We start from the raw sequence: 19,404 nt of genomic DNA on the forward strand, positions 1-19,404 counted from the left end.
CCCACATCCAAAACCTTTTGCTATTCCTTATCCCAGTTCACTCTTACCTAATTGATCAAATCTCCTAGTAATTTTTAATAACCTTTTTCATTATCTACACTACCTATTTTAGTGTCTTCTGCAAACATATTAACCAGGATTTGAACATATACAGCCAACAAAGGTCCAGGGCCTACCCATGACACACTAGACCTTCAGTCTGAGAAACAACCCTTGATTACCACTGTCTGCTTCCTACCATCAAACAAATTCTGCATCTAATTAGCTATTTCTCCCTAGATCCCATACAATCTAATCTTCCAGAATAAACAGCAATGCAGGACTTTGTCAAAGGACTTGATGATGCCTTTATAGACAAAGTCCACTGTCCTACCCTCATCAATGCTCCTCATAACCCCTTTGAAAATCTCTAGATCACATGCACAAAGCTGTATTACAATAGTCTATCCAAATGTTGACAGATCCCTTCCACTTTCCCACCACTGTTCCCTGGCTTGTCTATGCCGCCTTTCTTAAGTAATGGTACAACTTTATCATCCACCAGTCTTATGGAAATTCAGCTGTGGCTAAAGATGAACAAAATATTTCTGAATATAGCATTTAGAATTAGCACTGGACTTCAGGGTGGATGGTCCCGAGTTAGCATCTGGCCAAGTCCCAGCCTGAGTTTGAAACCAGCCGGGAAGAAAGGCCTGGCAATCTCCTTCCATATCTTGCCACGAAAACCCTGTGGACGGTTACACTGTCCATAGGGTCGCAATCGCCATGAGTCGATGACGACTCGACAGCACTCAACACCACCAACAATGCTCTTTCAGGCCACCAATGCCTCCTCACTAGACATCACTCATTTCTTTAGCATCCAAGACATCACTCGTTTCTTCAACATCCATACTCTTCTCCACGATAAAATTGATGAGAAATAGTCATTAAAATAGCCCAGCCACCTTCTCTATTTCATTGAACTATCCTAAATAAAACGAGAATGAAACCATGAGGCATGTGGCACTCAACAAAACTGAATACCAAAGTTGAGAAAGGAAGCTCAGTGTCGCCATCTTCTGGATAATTTAGATTAGGCACCAAGTGTTGGTCTTACCAGTTACAACCACGTCCTGCAAATTAGTATTTCTTTGGTGCCAAAGCAGCAACTTCAACTTTTACCAAATGCTATAAAGGTTTTGGAATTTTAAAAATCTTCAATAACACGATTAAGTGTAAAATAAGGATTTTATTGAAACCTACGTTTTAAAAAGTCTTTGAAATTGAAATTCCCTGAGATATCCTTCATCTTTGTGCTGTGAATTGTGTTTTTGCCTGTTATCATTCCATTATATTAGTTGACAGTTTACTGTTATTTTACTTCTGTGTTTCTGTGAATACATCCTTCCTGCAACAGCAGTTCAGTGTTTCCTAGTGAAGTCAATGTATGTTGGAGCAGAAGGTGTGGGTCCTGGCAGAATGTACTCCAAACAAAAACCATCAGTGAACGCACAGAGGTATGCTCTGATGATAGATTGTTTTAACTGTAAGCCTTTATGATGAAAGACCTGAAATGTTGACCAGTTCTCTGTGCACAGACGCTGTCTGACCCATCAAACATTTCTTCCATTTTCTATTTTATATCACATCACCGACAAATAAAGTGGAATTAAACTAATACATCCACAGGCTGCCAAACTTTATTTCAGACTGGTATTGAACCTTTGCTCTTCTCCAGGAAGCTGTCTCTCCTAGAGTCTGCCAGTTCTCAAGTCTTCTTGGTGAAGCCTTAACCATGATTGGCAAAAATCAGTGATCCAGAGCCAGTCTCTGAAGGATTAGTAATCCACTGCATAGGTCAGAAATTGGATCCCAGACTTTCACTGCTCACTTTGATGCAAAGTCTTGTCCACGAGGTGATGGGGAAAGCTTGAAAACTTCTCAAAGAGCCCTGGTGAATAAATGTAACTGGATTTTTCTTTCTGTGGCAAGAGATTTGACTCTATGGGTTGGGAGGAAGAAGAGACAGATTGTTAATAAAGTGTAACAAAGCATACTTACGCTAGGAAGAAAACATAAAGGAAGAGAAATGCTAGCTAGATGCCAGGTCAAAGAAGCCATATGTAAGCAGAACAAGGCTTCAGTAGGATAAAGTCACAATGCTCCTGCTCCACCTTGGTAGTATCAGCCCAATGGCTTCATTCAGAGGTATGAGGAGGGTGAGAGGTAATTATTCTCTCTCCCACCTCAATCTGCACCCCCACCAAAAAAATAAACAATGGCCAAAGACTTCCTACCCCAGAGCACAACAACAAAACACACTGGAATCAAGTGAACTACTTATCCCATTGCTGGATTACCAGGTCAATGTGAAAAAACCATCTTCTCAAGGGTCCTTGCTGGCATTGCTCACACACATCTGACGGAGACTGATCAGGGAAGAGATTGTGCCCAATAGTCCGACCAGCCACTCTGGGAAGCGTCCTGCCCACAGGAAGCCAGGTGGCATCCAATGCACAGCATTGGCCAGGTCACTCAGGTTGCTGATGAGGTTGAGGGTTTCTGCTCGTTTCCGGACCCGATACTTGTGTAGTGCCCTCAGTTCTCTAGAATGGGGGAAAACATTTACTTTAGGTATTTAAAGAAGCATAATGAATCCTCAGACGCATCAGAGAAGTTCCTCTTTGGATAATACAGGTGTTCCCTGCTTTTACGAATGTTCGCTTTATGCCACTTCACTTCTACAAAAGACCTACATTAGTAACCTGTTTTCGCATTACAAAGAGGATTTTTGCTTTAACAAAAATTTTTCCCATATAAATTAATGGTTCTCCACTTTGCGCCATTTTGGCTTAAGAAAGGTTTCATAGGAACACTCTATGTTAAAGTGGGGGACGGGACGGGACACTTGTAGTGCTAAAGAGTTATGAGGGCATTTCATGCAACATCCACTCTTTTATCTTGTGCTCTCACCATCCAGGGACCCAAACAGTAGTCAGGTGAAGCACCAGTTCACTTGCACATCTTTCAATCTAGCATAGTGCACCCGCTAGTTGGGACGTGGTCTACTGGGTGACTGTTTTGTAAGGCACCCTTGTTCAGTCTGCAGGCATGACACTGAGATTCCAATTGCCCATCCATTTGGTTCACCAGTCCCCTTCCACCTGTATGTGTATGGCACCCCGCTATGTCCTAACAAGCACCTCATCTTCTGTCTGAGCACACTGCAGTCCCAGCACTTAATAATAATTTCCATTAGCTAAAATTTCCGGTTTCTGTCTGAACTAACCAGATCTATTAACTATCTGTTAATATTAAGGTTAATCATCTGTTACATCAATTTAGTTTTTCTCTCCAGACACTGCCTCATCTGCTAGGCACTTCCAAATTTTTATCGGTTTCATTTCCTTTCAAAAGCTCTGATGTTAATCTCAAAGGTTCTGTTTGTTTTCTCTCCTTCCAGCTATTCTCATTAAACAGACACCTTCATTAAGACTGCAGCACTTTGTGCTGACCCCCAGCCCCTCTCTGTAACTTCAAACTAATGTTTTCTTCCATATTTCTATGAAGTGTTTTTGACCCAAGTGTCAGTACTTCATTTTACCAGAGCTGATGAATGTTTCTACCATTTTCACAGTTCTTGGGCTGCTTTTGTGAACTTTACTGCATATTTCTGTTTACTGAAATTGGACTAAAATAATATAAAAAGGGTAATTTCAAATACAACATGTGGACATTTCACTTGTATGCATTTAGGTCTTTCTCACCCACTCAATGTATTGTGCAGAAACAGGAATCCCACCACACAAAAAACAAGACTTTCTTTTCCATTATCTTTTGTGTATTTATTTGGCTCCCCCTTCCCTGCAACTCAATTCAAACATTTCCTTTCCATTTTTTAGTTAAGTACATTTTACTTGAAGTCTTTTAGATCATAAAATCATATAAATCTACAGCACATTACTGGTCCTTCGGCCCACAATGTTGTGCCGACCATGTGTGGAATTACTCTACTGCATAACCCTCTATCTTTCTAAGCTCCATGTACTCTTAAGAGTCTCTTAAAAGACCTTATTGTATCACCTCTACCACTTTCGCTGGCAGTGTATTCCACACACACACCACTCTCTGTGTACCTACTTCAAGCACCTTAAAACTATGCCCCCTCCTGTTAGCCATTTCATCCCTGGGAAAAAAGCCTATGGCTATCCACATGATCAATACCTCTCACCCTCTGTCGCTCCAAGGAGAAAAGGCCAAGTTCACTTAACCTATTCTCATAAGGCGTGCTCCCCAATCCAGTTGATGTATTGGGTGCATTAATTCCCACAATATTTATATCAATTTACTTGAATTCCACCCAATCACAAGGAAAAGAACATCTGCAGATACTGGAAATCCAAGCCAAACACATAAAATGCTGGAGGAACTCAACAGCCCCAGGCAGCATCTAAAGAAAGAGTCAATATTTCAGATCGAGATCTTCCAGCAGAACTGGAGAAAAAAATGAGAAGATTTAAGGTTGGGGGGAGGGGAGGGAGAAACACAAGGTGATAGGAGAAATCAGGAAGGGTAGGGGATGGAGTAGAGCTGGGAAGTTGATTCGTGAAAGAGGTACAGGGCTGGAGAAGGGGGGATCTAATAGGAGAGGATACAAGGCCATGGAAGAAAGGGTTGAGGAGCACCAAAGGGAGGCAGTGGGCAAGCAAGAAGATAAGGTGAGAGAGGGAAAAGGGGATGGGGAATGGTGAAGGTGGGGGAGGAGAGCATTAGTGGAAGTTTGAAAGCCTTCAGCAGGACTGGAGAAAAAAAGATGAGTAGATTTAAAAGGTGCAGGGAGGGGAGGGAGAAACACAAGGTGATAGGTGTTCCACTCTGCTTGGTACCCTTAGTGTGGAGGATTTTGGCCAACTGGGTCGGGTAAGTACCTCTGCAAGAATATAGAATTGCATGTCTGTATTGGATCAGCAGAGAATCCTGGTGCTGCCCTTTAGCCTACTGCTGCAAACACAAGGCTATGTGGTACTGCCCTCTAGCCTACTGCTGAATACCATGAGGCTACATGACTTAATTGTGGAAGAAAATTCTGAATAAAGGGTTAAAATATCTGAGTTGTTAACACCCTGAACCATATGCCTAGTGCTGACAGTGCATAACACACCAGCGAAAAAACAAGAGACAGTGAAGGTCAAAAATTATAGGGAGGACCCTGTGGGCTGTCAAGGTACTGACAATTAAACAGTGTGTATGGTTTTCCATCACCTGTCTGGTACTAACATATAAAACAAATTATATTTTCGTACTTTAATGACTTACTGGATCTAAGGGTTTAATGAACCTTCTTTATACTATAAATAAAGACTTACCATTTGGCCTGGTTTTTCAGCACACTTGCAATTATCCATCTTAGTTTTAAGGATGTTCTGACAACCTCTGCGTGTTGTGGGCAGAAAAGAGACTGCCTCTGGCATTTTCATGGGAATTGATAAGACGTGCAGGACTCATTTTTTAATTTTGACTGATGTAATTGACTTTCTGTGTGCATTTATAAGAAAGGCTGTGACTATTGTGCTTTGGAAGACCTGACAATCGCACTGTTAGAGAGTCATTCTTCCCTTATTCATGAATAAAGGTATTCTCTAGTCACTTCGAAGTCCGTGTCCAATTTATTAGTGACAAACTTTAATTGAAATTCCTAAGCAAATTAATTTTCCTAACACTTAGTCACTAAAGTTCTCAGGATGGACCTGACAATCTCTGAACATCTGGCAGAAAAGCGTGGCTACATGGATGGCTGATACACTAGTTAAAGTATTTACAAATTCTATAAATTTTGCAGTGGTTCTGAAGGCTGGAGGATAGAAATTGTGACAATATTTAAGAGAGAGAGAGAATGAAAACGGGAATTACCAATGTGTCAGTCTGACATCAGTAGAATTTTTGTTAATATTCAATAATAATTAATAAAAGATTTTAAAAATGAAAGTAGTATGAAAAATGCTGAAATTTATAATACAGTATGTAATAAGTAAACGTCTAGAAAAGAACTTATCAAAGGGAATTTTATTAATTTATTAGAAATTTTGAGAATGCAATTATTAAAGTAGATAAGGAACGACCAATGGGTTTGGTGTATTCAGATTTTCATAAGGTCTGATACAGGAGGTTGGTCAACAAGTATATAGGGCATGGAACTGAGGTAATGTGGATTAAGCAAAGCGTGAGTACAAATGGGTCTTTCTCAGGCTGTGACTAGTCAGTACTGCAGAGTTTGATGCTCTGGCTTGACATATTCCATTGATTTCACTGAAAGGAGTAATGCCACATTTCAAGGTTTGCAGATACTAAACTGAGAGGTCGGTATTGAACAAAGGTTACTTGAGTTGTGAGGCAGTGGTTCTACAAGCTGTAACAACATGTTACCCTTCACCACTCTGCCATTGCGGACCTTTCCTATCCATTCTTTGAAAGATACAGCTGTCAGTCCTTCTTCCACCTCAATGCAATGCAGAGTAACGTAACCACATTCAACAATTTTCTTGTTCATCTCTTCTTATCTGTCTCCTGACTTTTACTAAACCAAACCAGGACCTAACCCAACTAAATAAGTTTCTTGAAAAGCAAAATATTCAGATGGACATTCAAAATCTCAAACATGAGTAATAAGTACTGGAAATACTCAGCAGGTCAGACAGCATCTGTGCAGTGGGGAAACAAAGCTGACGTTTCAGGTTCTTGACCTTTCATCAGAAGCTGACCCATTGCTTCCACCTGACTTGCTGAGTATATCCAGCATTCTCTGTTTTTATTTGTGTTAATTTTGCCTTTGGACACTGTTGCAGCATTCAATACAAACAGAAAAGTATTTTCACCGTACTCTGTTCCAAGGTGGCCCTTTTGATCCTTTTTCAATTTTTTCTTCAGCAGCTGCAGAACTCTTAAAGATCTGTTGGGTAAGGAAGAGAAAGGAAAATTAATTCATTCAGCCCAGGTGTTTTTGATTATCTATTATCAAGTTCTAGATAACAGAAGCTCTCTTTTCCTCATCACTAAACACTTAGAATGGTGAGCTAACTTGTTGAGTTAGAGAAGCCTCTTTTAACATCTTTGGACTATTTTTACTGTGCCCATGGTCTGTTTTTTTTTAATCAATTATGCTATTGTTTACACTGTTGTAACTATGTGGTTTTGTGCAGGTCTTGTAGCTTTAGATTTTGGTCTTGTTTTGTCTGGTGGCTTTGGAGCTCCTTTCTGGGGAACGCGCTAAGATGGTAGTGTGATATTAATACGCAGCAGCCTCTCTGGACTCTGGATTGGGGATTGCTAAATGTTATGTGGATTTTCTGGTGTAGTCTGTTTTGTCATGTGCTTTTGTGATATCATTCTGGAGGAACGTTGTCTCATTTTTTAATTGCATTGCATTTGTGGTTTCTAAATGACAATAAACTGAATCTGAATCCGAATCTAAACTGTCACCTCAAGATGCAAAAATTTCCATCAGCATTATTTTTAAAAATGTCCAGAGGAAATGTAACTGTGGTTTGGTCCAGACATGTCATTACTAGCAAGGCTCAATTCTAACTGTCTTTAAACCTACTGCCAGGCTATGTCAGAACTGCTGTGATTTACAGTTTCACCTAGGTTAGTCTGCATGAGGATTGCAGATTCCCTTCCTAAAAGTATCAGTCAATCAGGTGAAAATGTCTACATTTTGATAGCTTCAAGGCCAGTTTACTGGTTCTACCTTTTCACACAAGAATTTTAACTCAATTGCATTTACTTTAGACAGCCTGAATGGCCAATGTGGAAGTTGAACTCATGTTCATCAATAGTCCAAACCTCTAGTCATTGCTCATGTGAAAGCAGACTGCTCCGCTTCAATCCCATTTCAGAATGGAACTGCTTTATGTGACAGAACATGAGAGGACTTTTAATGTGACAGTCACCGTAAAGTTCCCAGCACCAGCGACAGACTCCACATCACATTACTAAGTGTCCACCACTTGCTAGAGTTGACACTGAGGAGTTTGTAATCTGCAGCCCAAGCCAGGTGCTCACAGGGGTAGAAGAGCTGATCTGCCATGTTTGCAACTATGGACAACCAGCGAACAACAGCATCTTCCTCCTACAAAGTGAGTGAAATGGTAAAATTATTCCAGTTGTCACATTTTATTTTTTTTGTTTCCCATGAATCGAATCAAATTAAGGGCTTGGCCTCCGTGGCCGTCCCAAAATGCTAAAGGAAAAAAATCCCAAAATGAACATTGTACAAAATATTCAGACATCCTTTCCAAAATCTGTGAGTAACATCAAGTATGTCTTCACTGTTACTGTACTGCCACTTGAATGTGACATTAAACCCAGTTGATGAATGCCCCCACCACCCAGGACATGCCCTCTTCCATTGTTACCATCAGGAAGGAGGAATAGAAGGCTGCAGGCACCCACTCAGCGATTCAGGAACAGCTTCTTCCCCTCTGCCATCTGATTCCTAAATGGACATTGAACCCTTGGACATTATTTTGTTTTTGTTTGCATGACTTATTTTAACTATTTTATATTACCACACGTTCTCCAAGTCAGTTTTTTTCTGTTTATTTATTATGTAACACATTGTACTGCTGCCGCAAAGTTAACACATTTTACAACATATGCCAGTGATAATAAACCTGATTCTGATTCCAGCTATGTCTTATTAATCCCATGGAATTTGCAAAGGAAGATGATTCCAGAGCTACTACCCAATTTTGCTCAACATTGTTAAGACATACTACCTGTCCTTTGTCACAAAGTAGGAGATTTCTATGTAAAGGCTGCACCATGATAATGGCTGTCCTCTGCTGGACCTGTGGTGCTGCATTTTCATCTGGTAGGTCCATAGACAACAGACAACTCACTGTACTGTATGGCCAGCTCATTTTTGATTTCTGTGCTTGCTTATTAGAACAAGGAGGTTAGGAACCAGTGGAGTTCTGAAGTCAGTGTAACTGAGCTTCTGCTCCATGCCCTGGCATCCAAATACAAATTGCATCCAACCCTCCTGCTTTTTATTACTGATGGCTTGAGAATAAAGACCTTGAATGAAAAGCTAATTGGTTTGCTTCTATTTTACTTAATCTTTAAGCCTTTACATTTTTTTTAGCCCTAAAAGATGTTTTGGAAATACATTTACCTTATTCATTCTAGTTACAAAATTATTTTAAAAATTGGTTAAGTGGAGTCGCAGCAACAACCTTGCACTCAAAGTCAGCAAGCCCAAGGAATTGATTGTGGACTTCAGGAAGGGGAGGTCAGGGGAACACACGCCATTCCTTATCGAGAGATCTGAAGTAGAAAGGGTGAGCAGTTTCAGGTTCCTGGGTGTCAACATCTCAGAGGGTCTATCCTGGGCCCAACATATCGTTAACATATGAGGAGGGAGACAAAGAGCAGGAAACTTAAGACAGTCAGTCTAATGAATGTCAATGAGAAATTGCTGGAACCCATTCTTGCAGAGCTAACACCAGAAGTAATAGACTCAACATGGTATAAACAATCATTTACAAAGCTGGTTGCATCACCATCTAGTAGTGGGGGGAGGGTGCACAGGATCGGAAAAAGCTGCAGGAAGTTGGAAACTCAACCAGCTCCATCATGGGCACTAGACCCCCCCCCCTCCCCCAGCATCCAGGACAGCCTCAAAAGACAGCATCCATCGTTAAGGAACTCCTTCACCCAGGAGATGCCCTCTCCCCACTGCTGCCACCAAGGAGAAGGTACAGGAGCCTAAAGACACACACTTAACATTTCAGGAACAGCTTCCCCATTGCCATCAGATTCCTAAATGAACAATAAATCCATGAATTTTTCCTCTCTTTTTGCACTAGTTAATTTAATTTTTAAAAATATGTACTTCTTATGGTAATTAATAGTTTTGATGATCATGTATTTCACTGTACTGATCCTGCAAAACAACAAATTTCATGACAACTACCAGTGATAGTAAACCTGATTCTGAAAAAACATCATTATATAATACCACAATTCAATAAGGAGTGGGTGTGAGCAGGGAGACAAAGAGCAGGAAACTCAAGACAGTCAGTCTAATAAATGTCAATGAGAAATTGCTGGAACCCATTCTTGCAGAGCTAACACCAGAAGCAATAGACTCAACATGGTATATTGGTAAAGGGACCAGATATACTTCTGTCATTGCTTAAGGTTCAAAGACTAAAGATACAAAGGGAGCTGGATTAGCTAAGTTGTTATGGGGACACAAAGAGCCTATATTGGTAGGTTAGGTAAGTGGAAAGGAATTTGGAATATAATGTGGTTAAATATGTAGCCATCCACTTTGGAAGGAAGAAAAATTATATTGAAACAGAGTGAGATATTTTGCAATTAAAAGGTTTCCTCCTAAATGAGACACAAAAGGTAGCATGCAGGTACAGCCAGTAATTAAGGCTAATTACATTGGCCTTTATTGCCAGGAATAAGGAGTATACAAACTGAGATGCTTTGAGCGAACTTTACAGGATCCTGGTGAGACCACATTTGAAATACTGTATACTGTTTTGGTCCTATTTAAGGATGGTAAATTCAGCCCATAGAGGAAACTGAGGAGATGATAAGATAGGAGCTACAGGGAGGTAGTCACCCCTAGGTTACAGGTTAGGTACCTGGGTAACAGTTAGGAGAGGGAAAGGATATAGGCAACCAGTGCAGAGAACCTCTGTGGCCGGTCCCCTCAATAATAAGTATACTGCTTTGGTTAACCTACCGGGAGGAAGCCATAGCAACTGGGTCTCTGGCACTGAGTCTGGCGCTCAGAAGCGAACGGGAGAGAAGAGGAGTGATAGGGGGATTCCATAATTGAGGAGATTCTGTGAGTGTGAAAGAGACACTTGGATGGCATGTTGCCACCCAAGTGTCAGGGTCAGGGACATCTCGGATGAGGGAGGGGGAGCAGCCAGAAGACTTGGTACATTTTGGCACCAATGACATATGTAGAAAAAGGAAGGAGGCCCTGAAGAGAGAATTCAGAGAGCTATGTAGAAAGCTGAAAAGCAGGCCCACCAGGATAATAATCTCTGCATTGCTGCTGTGCCACACGCCAGTGAGGGTAAGAATAGAATAGGCAGTAGGTGCAGGAGTAGGCCATTCGGCCCTTCTAGCCAGCACCGCCATTCACTGTGATCATGGCTGATCATACACTGCCTTCTGGGGCAGAGCATTCCACGTATCCACCACTCTCTGGGTGAAAAAGTTTTTCTGCATCTCTGTTCTAAATGGCCTACCCCTTATTCTTAAACTGTGGCCTCTAGTTCTGGACTCACCCATCAGCGGGAACATGCTTCCTGCCTCCAGTGTGTCCAATCCCTTAATAACCTTATATGTTTCAATCAAATCCCCTCTCATCCTTCTAAATTCCAGTGTATACAAGCCCAGTCGCTCCAATCTTTTAACATATGACAGTCCCGCCATTCCGGGAATTAACCTTGTGAATGATTTGGCATTGCTGAAGAACTGGTGCAGGGGGCAAGGTTTCAGATTTCTGGATCACTGGAATCTCTGCTGGGGAAGGTATGACCTGTACAAAAGGGACAAGTTACATCTGAACCTAAGGGGACCAATATCCTTTTGAGCAAGTTTGCTGTAACTGTTGGGGAGGGTTTAAACTAATTTGGCAGGGGGATGGGAAACAGAGTGATAGGACTGAGGATGGGGCAGTTAGTATACAAACAGAGGCAGTGTTAGACTGTCAGGAAGGACAGGCAGGTGATTGGGAAAAATCGCAGTCAGTGGGATGAGTTGCTGTGTAATAGGGGTACAAAATTGAAAAGGGTGTCAAATACAGGACTGAAGTTGTTTGCATGCACGCAGTACTGTATACAGAATAAGGGAGATGATCTTGCAGCACAGGTAGAGATTGGCAGGTATGACATTGTGGGCATCAATGTGTCATGGCTGAAAGAAGATTATACTTGGGAGCCTAACATCCAAGAATACACATTGTACCTAAAGGACAGTCTGGTAGGCAGAGGGGTAGGGGTGGTGCTGTTGATAAAAAATCAAATCAAATCCTTCGAGGTGACATAGGATTGGAAGATGTGGAACAGTTGTGGGTAGAGTAAAGGAACAGCCAGGGTAAAAAGACCCTGAAGGGAGTTATATACAGGCTTCTGTACAGTAGCCAGGATGAGGGCTACAAGTTACTACAGGAGATAGAAAATGCATATCAAAAGTACATGGAGGATTGCAATATGCAAGTAGATTGGGAAAATCAGGTTGGTGCTGATTTTAGATCCCAAGAGAGAGAATTGTAGAAAGCCTGCAAGATGGCTTTTCAGAGCAGCTTGTGGTTGGCCCCATGAAGGGATCAGCTATTCTGGATTGGATGCTGTGCAATGAACCAAATTTGATAGGGGAGCTTAAGGTAAAGGAAATCTTGGGAGGTAGTGATCATGAAATGATATAATTCACCCTGCAATTTGAGAGGGAGAAGCTAAAGTCAAATGTATCTGTATTGCAATGGTAAAGGGAATTGTAGAGGCATGAGAGAGGAGCTGGCCAAAGTTGATTGGAAGGAAACATGAGCAAGGATGACGGCAGAGCTTCTGGGAGCAATTCAGAAGGTACAGGATAGATACATCTCAAAGGAATAGTATTTTAAAGGCAGTATGATGCAACTGCAGCTGATAAGGGAAGTCAAAGCTGACATAAAAGCAAAAGAGGGGGCATAGAAAAGAGCAAAAATTAGTGGCAAATTAGAGGATTGAGAAACTGTAAAAACCAACAGAAGGCAACTAATAAAGCCATAAGGAGAGAAAAGATGAAATATAAAGTTAAGATGTGCAATAATGCAAAAGTGGATGCCAGAAGATTTTTTTACAGATGTATATGGAGTAAAATAGACGAGAGTGGACATCAGACCACTTAAAAATGATGTTGGAAAGATAGTAACGGGAGAGGGGTAAAGAAATAGAAGAGGAACTTCAGCATTTTCCACATCTTCACTGTGGAAGAAACTAGCAGAATGTCAGGGGGCAGAAGTGAGTTATCATTGCTATTACTATGAAGAAGGTGCTTAGGAAACTGCAAATTCTTGAGGTAGTTAAGTCACCTGGACCTGATGGACTACACCCCAGGGTTCTGAAAGAGGTAGCTGAAAACATTGTGTTGGAAGTCAGCTGTCGCAATAATAGGATTAGTGATGTAGAGTTTTCTTTGTGTGAATTTAAGAAAGTTATTAATGGTACAGGTCAGATTGCTCCAGAAAAGGATGATATATGTTATATGTTTAAACACAAGGCTGACAACTCTCATAATATTAAAATTTTTGAATCATATTTGGAGTTTAGGCCATCTTTCCTCCTCATGGAAAATGGCAGTAGTTTTGCCTATTCTAAAGCCTGGGAACCCATCGGATCCCTTTAGTTATAAACCAATATCATTAACGTCCATTTGTATAAACTTATGGAATGTATGGTAATAGAGCAGCTGAATTTTATTTCGGATAAATGAGGTGATAGAACATTTCGGAAGGATAGAATGACATTGGGTTCAGTTTTATGTTTGGAAGATGATATTAGGAAACCACAGATAAATAATGAAGTTATAATAGCAGTATTTTTTGATATTGAAACAAAATAATATGTTATGGAGGCAAGATCTTTTGATTATATTATGGAAATTAGGAGTGACAGGAAGGCTATATAATTTTTTTCTGAGTCTTTTAATTGGATGGTCTATGCTGGTAAGGATAAGTAAGGTATATTCAGGCCACTATGAGATAAAGAATGGGACCCCACAAGTATTTGTAGCCTTTTATTGTTTAATTTTATGGTTAATGATATTTTCTCTGAGATGGGTACTGGGGTGAGTAAATCACTTTTTGCAGATGATAGCACTTTATGGATCAGAGGTAGAAATTTCAATTTAACTGTATATAGAATGCAATTAGTGATTAATAAGGTTAAACAGTGGGCAAATGGATGGGGTTTTAAGCTTTCAGTAGTTAAAATATAAGTTATGTGTTTTACAAAGAGGATCAATAGACCTGACCTGGATTTGAAATTATATCGTCAAACTCTTGAAGAAGTGTCAGTGGTAAGGTTTCTGGGCACGTGGCTGGATAATAAGCAGACATGGAAGCACCATATAAGTAAAATAACTCATAAATGTAAAAGGGCATTAAATATACTTAGTTGTCTATGAGGGTATTCTTGGGGTGCTACACAAAAATCTCTGTTGACCATCTATATTTGTTTAATTACATCTGTGCTTGATTATGGTTGTGTGGCTATGGATCAGCTTCATCTTCAAATTTGAAATGTTTGGATGTGATAGAAGCACATGCTTTAAGCCTGTGTTGTGGTGCAGTAAGGTCGTCTCCTGTTTCGGATTTACTGGTTGAAATGGGACATTTACCCTTACAGAGGTGGATGTTAACACACTGGATTAATTTGAGGGGACAAACAAATTATCATCTTGTTAAAAGTGTGTTGGAAGACTATTGGAAACATCACAGGAAGAACGTTATTAGCTTTGGGTGGCTGGGTTCTTATCACGCTAGAAATATGGGTTTGCTGGATAATACAATATGTCCCACTGTAGTTTTCTCAGTAACCCCACCTTTTTCCAATGATTTCAGATAGTGTGATTTAATGAAGCCCAAGGATCCTGATATGCCTGGGAGTCTGTTGGTTCATTTTATGTTAAGGAAAATTATTTTGATATGTTAACCATTTTTACTGATGGATTAGAAGATAATTTAACTGGGAATGTTGGTGTGGCTGTCTTTGTGTCTGAATAACAGGTAACAATAAAGAAATGTCTTACTAACCATTTACCAGTATACACAGCAGAATTGGTTTTGGGCTTACAATTGGTGGAGGAAATTTGTCCTTGCAAAGTTGTAATTTGTCCAGATTTTTTTCAGGTTTTGACTCATCTTAAAACAGGTCATTCCAGCAGGTGGTCAGATTTACTGCTGGATGCTCTTCAAACTTTATTTCATATTCAAAGTATTGATTTCCAAGCCTTTTTTTAATGGGTCCCTGCGCAAAGAGGCATTGAGGAGAATGAGTGGGTTGACTGTTTGGCCAAAAAAAGCTGTTAGAAGTTTAACTGTGGATATAGATCTTACACTTCACAAATCTGAAGTTAAGGGGTTGGTGGGCTAAGAATTAGGGAACTATGGCAGAGTTTGTGGGATAATGTGCATAATGTGCCTTTACAGAATACATAAAATTGTTGGACTGATGGGAGAAGGGTGTATAACAAGAAGGGAAGGAATTATGTTGACCCAACAGAAATGGGCATACAATGCTTAATTATTCCTTGTATCTTGTTGGAAAACATAACTCTAGGGGGTGTAGGCTTTGTCATCAAGTTCACATCTTTACAATGTGAAGCATGTAAGATTGAAAGAAAGCAAATGCAGACTGCACTACCATCTTTGGGGGTTGATAACTTTCATTTAAAAACTACTAAGTTATGGAAGTGACTTTAATTTGCAATATTTTCTTTCATTATTTACAATCTATACAGCTTTCTGGGGTAATTTAGTTTTCATTTGATAAAGGCCTAGTAGAAGATTTATTTCCCAACTCTCTACACCACACTCATGTCCAGTTGATGGTGGTACTGCCCCTTTAAGTTGGACTGCCAACCACCATTAAAAGTCAGCATAAGAGAAGATTGTGAAGGAAATAGTAATGATCTTTCAAGAATCAATAGATTCAGGAATGGTTCCGGAGGACTGGAAAATTGCAAGTGTCACCCTACTCTTTAAGGGGAAGCAGAAGAAAGGAAATACAGGCCAGTTAGCCTTATGTTGTTAATTTGGATTTTCAGAAGACCTTTGACAAAGTGCCGTACATGGGGCTACTTAACTGAAAATAAGAGCCCATGGTATATGGGAAAGGTGCTAGAATAAATAGAAGACTGGCTGACCGGCAGGAAGCGAAGAGTGGAAATAAAGGGAGCCTTTTTTAGTCAGCTGCTGGTGACTAGTAGTATGCCACAGGGATCAATGTTGGGACTGCTTCTTTTCACGTTGTACATCAATGATTTAGATGAAGGAATTCACAGTGGTGTGGCCAAGTTTGCAGATGAAACAAAGATCGATAGAAGGGCAGGTAATATTGAGGAAGCAGAAGGGCTTGGACAGATTGGGGGAATAGGTAAGGAAGTGGTAGTTGGAATAAAACGGTGTGGTCATGCACTTTGGCAGAAGGAGTAAAGGCATAGACTGTTTTATAAATGAGGAGAAAATTCAAAAATTAGAGCTGGGTATGGACTTGGGAGTCCTCCTGCAGGTTTCCCTAAAGGTTAACTTGAAGGTTGAGTCCATTGCAGGGAAGGTGAATGTAACATTAGCATTAATTTTGATAAGACTAGAATACAAAAGCAAGGATGTAATTTCGAGGCTTTATAAGGCACTGGTCAGTCTGCACTTGGGAGTACTGTGAGCTGTATTGGGCCCCTTATCTAAGGCGTGCGCAGGCGTTGTAGAATGTCCAGATGAGGTTCATGAGAATTAGCCCAGGAATGAAAGGGTTAACATGTAAGAAGCGTTTGATGCCAGTCGTATACTCACTGGAGTGTAGAATAATAAGGGGCGATCTCATTGAAACCTATTGAATAGCGAAAGATCTAGTGGATGTGGAGAGGATGTTTCCTAGAGTGGGGGAAGTCTACAGCAGCATCAGAATTGAGGGGCGACCACTTAGAACCGAGATGACAAAAAATTTCTTGTGCTACTGGGTGGTGAACCAATGGAATGCGTTGCCACAGATGACTATGAAGGCCAAATCATTTAAGGAATCAGGGTGTCAAAGGTTATGGGGAGAAAGCAGAAAAAATGGATTCCAAGGGATAATAAAACAGCCATGTTGGAATGACAGAGCAGATTTGATGAGTAAATGGCCTAACTCTGCTCCTAGGTCTTATGGTGTAAATTGTGAAGTCAAAAGTCTATCACATTAGGGACCATTCAATTATGTTAAAACGGCTATAGTTGGATCAGTGATAGTGTCGAGGTTGTTTCCTGAATGAAGGGCACCAAGAAAGACGGAAGGTTAGGGCAATATGCACACTTATAAAACACGTGATGACCTTGTTGAAACATAGAAGATTCTCCGTGGAATTGTAAGGATGCATGCTGGTAGTAGATTAAGAATATTTAGGGCAGTGATAAACTTACTCATCAGAGAGGAAGATGAGGAGTAAATTCTTTGATGGGTGCATGCCTTCAGAATTCTCTGACCCACTGAGAATCACTGAATGCATGCAAGGCGCAGACTGACTGATATATAACCATGGGGAAGTTGGGGGAACGAGGGTACATCCTACATGGTGCAGCAGACTCGAGGACTCTGATTTCTGCAGGTCCCACCCCAGGTCCCGTGCTGCAAGGCCCTTACCGCGGCGCCCAGGCCGTATTCTCGCGAGTACAGGAACATGGACAGGTCGTCAAAGAGCCGCAGCGTTGCTCGGCAATTGCTGAGCTCCTGCGACAGGCGCAGCAGCCGGCGGTCCAGTTCCGGGCGGCCATTCCTCGATGCCAACTGCAGACCGCCCAGCAGCCTGGCGCTGTAGCAGACGGTGCGCACTAATCGGTCCCGACCCCGGTATAACTCTAGCGCGCTGGCCACCGCCTCCATGCTCAGGTGCCCTCTCTCTGCTGGAGTTTGGTCTCAACGTGAGTGACACGTGTACTGACCAATGGCGCGTGTACATTTCTGCAGTCACTCCCTCTTGTTCTTAACCATCCAATGGCACGCCAGGATATCGGAGTCGGTTGTGAGCCTCCGTTGGGTTGGATTTACGCATGCGCCAATCGTCTTGCTGTTACTTAGCAACAGGAGGAAGGTGGGATTTGAAAGGAAAACTAGAGCTGCGAGTCTAGTTTGTTTACCTCTAGCGAGACGTGTACGGATCACGTGGTGGCGTCATGACGTATGCAATCACGTAACCCGTAATCAAACAATAAATAACTGAAGTACTAATGAAATATTAAATATACAACACTATACAATATATACAACGGCTTAGCTATAAATTCCAACACAAATTAGAATGTATCTCAACTATATGCTCAGTATTCTATATGATGCAACTACTATACAGACATCCACAGCATAGTCGATTTTTAAATTTCCCCATTCAGGCCTAAATATCTAATCACCGAGGAGGTTTTCTTATTCTTGTGGGATAACAGGGGAAATCACTCTGCTTGGTAGGTGAGACTTGTGGCTGTGAAGCAACCCCAGGCTCTGGGCCCGCTTCCGTGGTGGTTGTAGGAGTTGCCTCTAGGTCTGCAGGAAGTGGTTCTGACACTTTTGAATAACTTTCTTCTGCTTCCTTTTTCTTGTAGTTAATGCATCTCAATTTAGTTCACTAGAGTATTATTATTCTTGAGGAAACCAGAGGTCCACGATCCATTCCTCATTGGAGGATTAGAGGTGGAGAGGATAAAAAACCTCAAGTTCCTGGGCTTTATTATTTGGAAGCACCTGTCCTGGGCCCAGCAAGTAAGTGCAATTATGAAGAAAACCTCTACATCCTTAGGATTGTGCGAAGGTTTGGCATGACATCTGGAACTGGGGAGTGTATTGACTGACTGCATCACAGACTGGTTTGGAAACTCCAATGCCCTTCAATAGAAAAGTAGTAGATATGGCTTCGTCTGTCATGGGTAAAGCCCTCTCCACTATTGAGCATATCTATACAAAGTGTTACTGGAGGAAGCAAAATCAGAATCATATTAGAATCAGGTTTAATATCACTGGCATATGTCGTGAGATTTTTTAACAATGGCAGCAGTACAATGAAATACATGATAAACAGAAAAAATGAATTACAGTAAATATATGTATATTAAATAGTGAAATTAAAAATATTGCAAAAACAGTAATAATTTTTAAAAAGTGAGATAGTGTTCATAATTTGAATGTCCATTTAGAAATCAGAGGGCAGAGCTGTTCCTTAATCACTGAGTGTGTGCCCTCAGGCTTCTGTACCTCCTTCCTGATGGTAACAATGTGAAGAGGGAATGTCCTGGATGATGGAGGTCCTTAATAACAGTCACTGCCTTTCTGAGGCACCGTTTCTTAAAGATGTCTTGGATAGTACGGAGGCTAGTACGCATGATGGAAGTGATTAACTTTACAACTTTCTGTAGCTTTTTTTGGTCCAGTGCAGTAGCTCTTCCCCCCCCCGTACATCTATGGTACATCTGTGGAAGTTTTCAAGAGTTTTAGTTGACAAACCAAATCTTCTCAAACTCCTAATGAAATATAACTGATATAACCACCATCTTGCCTTCGTAATAGCTGCATCAATATGTTGGGACCATATATCGATGTTAGGTTCTCAGAGATATCGACACCTGATGCACCATCAATAACTCTGAGATGTGGGTTAAGGTAGGCTTTT

At 41.0% G+C, this 19,404-nt stretch overlaps 1 protein-coding gene across 1 annotated transcript; it reads right to left on the reverse strand.

Annotated features, from left to right (window-relative positions):
• Positions 1–1,646: 1,646 nt before the first annotated feature.
• On the reverse strand, positions 1,647–17,667 carry pex11g (peroxisomal biogenesis factor 11 gamma). The gene is made up of 5 exons (XM_059991296.1): positions 17,391–17,667; positions 7,929–8,107; positions 6,860–6,928; positions 2,343–2,588; positions 1,647–1,984 (listed from the first exon to the last, which is right to left on the reverse strand). Exons 1-4 carry the CDS (start codon positions 17,628–17,630, stop codon positions 2,369–2,371), a joined length of 708 nt encoding a protein of 235 aa, XP_059847279.1. The 5' UTR covers positions 17,631–17,667; the 3' UTR covers positions 1,647–1,984; positions 2,343–2,368.
• Between the last annotated feature and the right edge of the window lie 1,737 nt (positions 17,668–19,404).

The sequence above is a fragment of the Hypanus sabinus genome, chromosome 16 (genome assembly GCF_030144855.1).
Source record: "Hypanus sabinus isolate sHypSab1 chromosome 16, sHypSab1.hap1, whole genome shotgun sequence".
Lineage (NCBI taxonomy): Eukaryota > Metazoa > Chordata > Chondrichthyes > Myliobatiformes > Dasyatidae > Hypanus > Hypanus sabinus.